A 7,903-nucleotide genomic window follows, 5' to 3' on the forward strand; every position below is an offset into this window, starting at 1 on the left:
GTCTTACTTACCTACAAATCACAAGTTGAAATTGCATAAGTTTATAATTTTTTTCGTATAAATTATTTTTTCATAGGTATCAAATTGTGTGAAAATTATCATATGCTTAGGTTTATAGCATACACCAAAGTAATGGATGGTTGGATGTGCGGTCAATAATCTAGTAGGAATTCAACAACCAAGAATCCTAGTGTGTACCAATGCGTGCTAGGATATTCCAAAACTGTGATTTACATGGTACGCACAACTACCATGACAGTATATGCGTGCAATATATATGGTCATCATCTTCAAATAGGGCACTTATAAGTAGGGGTGTGTTCAGTTCATTTCGGTTTGATTTTTAGCCAAAACAAAAAGCCAAACTGACATCACGATTCTATTTGGTTTTTGCACTTTGTAAAGGGAAACTTGAATTATTTTGGTTGGGTTTTTCAGGGTGATTTTTTTTTAATTTTTAATTTTAATTTATTAAACTTAAAAATTGGAGCGAAAATGAAGAAAAATTAAGTTAATAGTTGTTTTGGAATTGAGCTTGAAAAATGAATAACCAAACATAAATAAATAAAAAATATTAATTATATCTAATTCAGTTTGGTTTAGTTTTCAACCACCAAAATCGGAACTAAACCAGTAGTTTTGGTTTTGGTTTGAGTTTTTTAGTTTCGGTTCCATTTTTTTATCGAATCAAGATCCTCTTTGTGAGGATTCCGGAGATCCGTGAATCATATATGTTCATCGTACATCGTGCGATAAAAAATTATTTTAATTTTTTTTTTTAAATTAAATACAAATAGTACATGACAAAAACTTCCAAGAGATACCAAGAAGTATAGCATGTAATCTTTGAATCCTTTAGAGATACCAAGAAGTACAGCATGCAACTCCACTGTGTGAAACCTCCCCCCAGGCAATTCACTATGCTATGCACCCAGTGAACAGTAACTGCCCTAATGAACAGTAATCGCCTTTTGCATCTCCACCGTTGCATCAATAGCCCTGACAATATGCAATAAAATATTAGTATTTTTTATTTATAAAATAATACAAAATAATTTTAATTGTAATTTTGGATAAAATTTTTAATCGTTCTTGTTGCGCCACATGTCATTATCGAAAAAATTATTAAATAATACAAAATAATTTTATTTGTAATTTCGGATAAGATTTTTAATCGTTCTCGTTGCCCCACCTGCATCAGTAGTCATTTTGTTGAAAAAAATTGGATTGAAACTTTGAGAGAAAGATAGGAATGAGATTGAAAGTAGTTGAGAAAATATGAAATTGTGGTGTAAAGTAGATGATAATGAGAAGGTTTTATAGAAAAGTAAAAACAATTTTTTTAAAAAAAAATTCAGATTTTTTACAATTTTTTAAAAAATTTTATTCTACTAATTAATATCCACCATTGGATATAAAAAAAATTTGAATTCCAACACTCCAGATTGTGCCAGGTGTTACAACAGTAACTTTTCTTAATTTTAAAACTATTTTTTCTTTTATTTATTTATTTATAAAGCATATTAATATCGACCGTTGATCTCAGATCGAACGGTTGATATTAAATAAGATTTTTTTTATTTTTTTTACTGTTGAGATCAAATGGTCCAAGTTAAAGAGCCGTTGAGATCGAATAGACCGTGGGAAGCCATGTGGCTTCCCAACGGTAACATTTCAATCTAAAAAGTTGGTTGCTTTTTCTGAAATTATGTCGGGCGACGCACCCCCACGCGCGAGTGGGGTGCACATGCCTGATAGAAAAAAATAAAAAAAAGGGTCTGATGCCGGGCTGACGTTAGCCCTGGCGTCACATCCACTCGGGCTGGCAATTCTTCACAGGCCTGAAGCTCGGACCTCCACCTCTACTCGGGCTCCTTCACGCTGGAGCGAATCCACAGGACCTCAGGCCCTTTTCTCTGGCCTGTCCCCCGAGCAATCGACCACGATGGAGTTGCTCTCAGGCATGCCGAACATGGCTAGACATTATAGGTCCATCCCCTAACTTTCTCACTATATCCACCCACGATTCCTTCTCCCTCTAATTTCTCTTTTCTTTCCTCTTTTACCACAATAACATTATCTCACCCAATTTCCTAGATTCCCATCATGTGGGCCCCACTCAACCCTGCAAGTCAGACTCCCCCAGTCCGCAAGTCAGCCATGACCATTGCATGAGTTTCGCACTTGTTTCCAATTGCCCTTCACTTCACGTCCCCACTTTGTTTAGTATGGACAGGTGTAACTAAAGTCTTAACTAAAGATTAAGTAACTATGAATCTGGATTTATGTTATGGACCCCATCTATTTCAATATTTTTGCATATTTTGTAGCAAATTATCAAAGAAACGAGTCAAAAATCCAATGCCAACAATACCGATCTTATTTTTAATTTGATAATTATCACCTGCACAATTAATACTAATTGGAATGAGATTGCGCTATTTAAATTTTTTTTTTTTTTTTTTCGAGATACGATTGATGTGGAATCTTTCAACATTCAAAACACTTAGGAGTCACAAGACTAGAAATGCTATTGCGTCGTTCAAACCAATGGCGTATCATTATATGTTGTAATTATTTGCCTACAGTGTATGAATAATTATTTTGAAACTTGTTAAAAACTACAAGCAAAATAGCATTAGTGGTTGCATGAAAGTCCAACCGGAGCCTCTCTGTTCCCAGTCTGAAGTCAGTAAAATATAATATTCAAAGCCCACACCACAAAGGCACAAATCATATTTGACTTGACTAAACTTTGAACCAAAACCACTTCCACTTGATCTTCTCTCTCTTTTGTTTCTTTGATTTTTTAAACTTTAATTTTAACCGATTACTCTCTCCAACATTTTTAATTAACCAATTTTCCCCTTGAACTTGAATTTTAGCCCATTGTCCCCTTAAGCATATATAAATAGCCAATTCCCGCCTAACGTTAGATTTTAAAAAAATTTCATTCAGTTTTTCATCCATCCAAATTTTCACCATTTTTGCCCTCATACGGTTGTCATGTGTTGTTTCTATGATCAAGATGGATGAAAATTTGGATGAAAATTTTTAAAATTTAACACCAAGGGAAATTGGCTATTTATAAAAGTTCAAGATGGTAATCGGCTAAAATTATAGTTCAAGGGATAATTGGCTAAAATTAAAGTTTGGGGGGGGGGGAATTGGCAGCTCCATACAAGTTCAGGGGGTAAATCAACAAATATGCCTTTAAATTATGATAGTTAAAGACGTTCAAGACGTATGTAATGTAATGATAAACACAGTTGTGTCCATTCCATTGATCATGTAATGGAGACAACCACATACTGATACAATTTGATGTGAAATTTGACATGAAAATTATATTTTACACAGTGATTAAACCGACGTGAGATGGAAAATATCATAAAAACTGGGTTATGTGATGCGTTTAGAAAATATATAGCATTGTTGAAAGGAATAAACTTGGCATCTTTCTTTGGAAGTAGCCAGTCTTACTTACTTACGAATCAAAGTTGAAATTGCATAAGTTTTTAATTTTTTTCGTATAAATTATTTTTTTCATATGTATCAAATTGTGTGAAAATTATCATATGCTTAGGTTTTAGCATACACCAGAGTAATGGATGGTTGGATGTGCGGTCAACAATCTAGTAGGAATTCAACGACCAAGAATCCTAGTGTGTACCAATGCATGCTAGGATATTCCAAAACTGTGATTTACATGGTACGAACAGCTACCATGACAATATATGCGTGCAATATATATGGTCATCATCTTCAAATAGGGCACTTATAAGTAGGGGTGTGTTCGGTTCATTTCTGTTTGATTTTTAGCCAAAACAAAAACCAAATCGAAATTACTATTCTGTTTGGTTTTTGCAATTTGTAAAGGGAAAATTGAATTCTTTTGGTTGGGTTTTTCAAGGTGATTTCCCTTTCTTTTTTTTAATTTTAATTTATTAAACTTAAAAATTGGAGAGAAAATGAAGAAAAATTAAGTTAATGGTTGATTTGGAATTGAGCTTGAAAAATGAATACCCAAACATAAATAAATAAAAAAATATTAATTATATCTAATTAAGTTTGGTTCAGTTTTCAACCACCAAAATTGGAACTAAACCAGTAGTTTTGGTTTTGGTTTGAGTTTTTGAGTTTCGGTTCCATTTTTTTATCGAATCCGGATTCTTTTTGTGAAGATTTCAGAGATCCATGGATCATATATGTTCATCGTACATCGTACGGTTAGAAGTTATTTTAATTTTTTTTTAAAATTAAAAATAAATAGTATCTGACAAAAATTTTCTAAGAAAAATACCAAGAAGTACAGGATCTGTAATCTTTGAATCCTTTAGACATGATTGGGTCCGTCTCTCAGGCATGCCAAACATGGCTGGACATTATAGGTCCATCACCCAACTTTCTCACTGTATCCACCCACGATTCCTTCTCCTTCTAATTTCTCTTTTCTTCTCTTTGTCACTTACGGTTACAATTAAACTACAATAACATCATCTCACCCAATTTCCTAGATTCCCATCATGTGGGCCCCACTCAACCCCGCAAGTCAGACTCCCCCAATCCGCAAGTCAGCCATGACCAGTGCATGAGTTTCGCACTTGTTTCCAATTGCCCTTCACTTCACGTCCCCACTTTGTCTAGTATGGACAGGTGTAACTAAAGTCTTAACTAAAGATTAAGTAACTATGAATCTGGATTTATGTTATGGACCCATCTATTTCAAAATTTTTGCATATTTTGTGTCGAATTTTCAGAGAAATAGGCTAAAGGTACAATGTCAACAATACCGATTTCATTTCTAACTTGATAATTACTACTTGCACAATCAATACTAGTTGAAATAGGATTGCAATATTTAAACTCTTTTTTTTCTCGAAATACGATTGATGTGGGTTATTTCAACATTCAAAACAGTCTCACGAGTCACAAGACTAGAAATGCTATTGCGCCATTCAAACCAATGGCGTGTCATTATATATTGTAATTATTTGCCTACAGTGTATGAATAATTATTTTGAAACTTGTTAAAAACTACAAGCAAAATAGCATTAGTGGTTGCATGAAAGTCCAACCGGAGCCTCTCTGTTCCCAGTCTGAAGTCAGTAAAATATAACATTCAAAGCGCACACCACAAAGGCACAAATCATACTTGACTTGACTAAACTTTGAACCAAACCTACTTCCACTTCCTCTTCTCTCTCTTTGTTTTTGTTTCTTTGATTTTTCTCTACTCTTCTCAAAGTTCTTGGCATTTCCTCTGCTTATCATTTCTCTCCAATGGCTCCTCTCTCCTTACAAACTTTCTCTCTCACCTTCCTCTTCTTTCTCTCTCTTGCCCTCTCCACAAACTCCGAAGGTACTTCCTCCTCCGACCCATCTCGCAGAATCTTTTCTGGGTTTCAAATTTCCCCTCTTTTCCTCCACTGGGTCCATCTCCGTTTGGCTGCTGAGAAACCAGAGAGGAAAAAATCCGGGAAAATTCCCCCAAAACCCATATTGTATCAGTTTCGGCTTCCAATTTCTTTCCCTAATCTTTTTTTTTTTCTGATTTAATTTTCTTTCAGGAAATGCTTTGCATGCTCTGAGAAGCCGACTCGTCGATACCAACAACGTTCTGCAGAGCTGGGACCCAACGCTGGTCAATCCCTGCACCTGGTTCCACGTTACCTGTGATTCCAATAACCATGTGATCCGATTGTAAGATTATTATTTCCTTAATCTTTTTTTTTCTGGGTTTGTTTAAATTTTGATTTCATGAATTGGGTTTTTTTTTTTTTTTTTTTCAAATTGGCTCTATTAACTTTCTTGTTTTGGGTTTCAGGGATTTGGGTAACTCCAACATTTCTGGGAGTTTGGGGCCAGAGATCGGGCAGCTGAAGCACCTGCAGTACTTGTATGCTTCCTTTTCTCCTACCAAGTTTCTCTTATGATGTGTTTGGTTGCTCAGAAAATCCAGGAAATAAAAAGTTTCCATGTTTTTACTGTTTGAACTTTTAATTGTAAAAATTTGACTTAATTAGACCTAGTTAAGTGATTGTGGAGAAAGATGATCCAATTTTGACTTAATCAAAGTATTAGAGAAGTGATTGTTAATTTTTTTTGAATGAATTTCAGGGAACTTTACAGAAATGACATAAGTGGTAAAATCCCAGAGGAGTTGGGGAGCTTGAAAAACCTTGTTAGCATGGATTTGTATGGCAATAAATTTGAAGGGGAAATTCCAAAATCTTTCGCCAATTTGAAGTCACTCACATTTCTGTAAGTACTTTTAAATTGAGTTTCCAGAACTTTTCAACATTGACAATTCACAGATAGTAACTAATTTGCATTGAATATGGTTAAATTGATGAGGCAGGCGACTAAACAACAACAAACTAACAGGATCTATTCCGAGGGAACTCGTCGGCCTCTCTAACCTCAAAGTTTTGTAAGTCCTAATTTTCAGATAATTCGAAACGAATATCTGGAATCTGAGTTTAATGTTCAATCTAAGATACCCTGTTTTGTAGTTTACTGTTTTATTAGCAGTTTTGTATTGAAATTTTAATGTGGCAGTGATGTATCCAACAATGATCTGTGTGGAACAATTCCGGTTGATGGCCCATTTGGGACTTTCCCAATGGAAAGGTACCACTTCTATCACTCTCTTCCCTTTGTTCCCCTCACTCATATGCAGTATGCGTCGGGTCACCTAAACAAAGTGACTTATTACCACGTCTCTTACTAATTTATAGAAATCAATCGTTGACGGAAGATCAACAAAATGTTTGTAAATGAGTTTTGAGTTTCCTAGTTGGTATATAGGATAGGTTTAGCCGTCTGGGGACACACTTGTTTCAGCTTTCGGAGAACGTGGCCATTGGAAATGTGTTGTGTGTCTAATAGGTATTGTGCATTTTAGATGTTCTCCGAGAGAACCAAAGATACGCGAAACCCATGGCCATCTCATTCAGGTCCAACATTATAAGACAGGACTGATGGTAAACGTTTGCCCAGACACGGTCTTAATGAGTTTGGCCAATTTTAATGGCACACGAAAATTATCATAGTTGTGTATTTACATAGCTAATCAATGGTATGTCTTGGAGCGATTCTGGAGCGTGGGAGGCATGATGATTTGAATGAATACTCGTAAACTAACTCAAACTCTACTCGAGAGTCTAGATTATTTTACAAAAGTAGTTCCATGGTTCTTTTCAGAAACCAATTACTCATTTACGAATCTTGTGAGAATTTATATTGTGTGTAACAGTGATTTTCCATGTCCCCGAGTCTTTTAACAAACAGGTCCTCGAGTCTCATGCTCTATAAATCATTGTTTACCGCATTGCAAGTTCTAATGTGTTTGCGTCGTGATATTCTGTTTCAGTTTTGAAAACAACAGACTTAACGGCCCAGAGCTGAAAGGACTGGTATCCTACGACTTCGGGTGCTGAAGAAGAAGGGTTGATTTCGTCGATCATGCTTTAAAGATATAGTAAAGATTGTATGATAAAGAAGCAGAGCATTGTATCTCTAATTATGTTATGTATCTGAAAACAGCACACCCTTAATGTTATGGATATTAAAGTAATCACACTAGCCAGCAAAAATAAAATGATTCTGAGAGCAACTCCACCCCTATCTACTTTGCGCCAGCATCCAGCTCATTTATCCACTTAATTGAACAGTAATAGACCCAATGAACAGTAATACGCCAAAGCATCTTCATCCCAAAAAAAATGTGCTGGCACCTAGTCTAAAAATGCGCTGGCACAAACGATCCCTACCACTACAAAATGCGCTGGCACCCAGTCCATTTAAAATATTAAATAATTTTTTTATAAAATAATAAAAAAAAAATAGTTTTAATTTCGGATAGGATTTTTAACCAATCTCGTCACGCCACGTGTCATTA

General features: G+C 35.2%; 1 protein-coding gene across 1 annotated transcript; it reads left to right on the plus strand.

The window, feature by feature from the left end:
- Positions 1 to 5,201: 5,201 nt before the first annotated feature.
- LOC103939394 (leucine-rich repeat protein 2-like) lies at positions 5,202 to 7,579 on the plus strand. Its single transcript, XM_009349479.3, has 7 exons — positions 5,202 to 5,362; positions 5,571 to 5,703; positions 5,828 to 5,899; positions 6,121 to 6,264; positions 6,362 to 6,433; positions 6,562 to 6,633; positions 7,376 to 7,579. The coding sequence occupies exons 1-7, from the start codon at positions 5,284 to 5,286 to the stop codon at positions 7,440 to 7,442; spliced, it is 639 nt and encodes a 212-aa protein (XP_009347754.2). The 5' UTR covers positions 5,202 to 5,283; the 3' UTR covers positions 7,443 to 7,579.
- The last annotated feature ends 324 nt before the right edge of the window (positions 7,580 to 7,903 follow it).

The sequence above is a fragment of a genome, unplaced genomic scaffold (genome assembly GCF_019419815.1).
Source record: "Pyrus x bretschneideri cultivar Hongxiangsu unplaced genomic scaffold, Pyrus_bretschneideri_v1 Contig77, whole genome shotgun sequence".
Classification (NCBI taxonomy): Eukaryota; Viridiplantae; Streptophyta; class Magnoliopsida; order Rosales; family Rosaceae; genus Pyrus; species Pyrus x bretschneideri.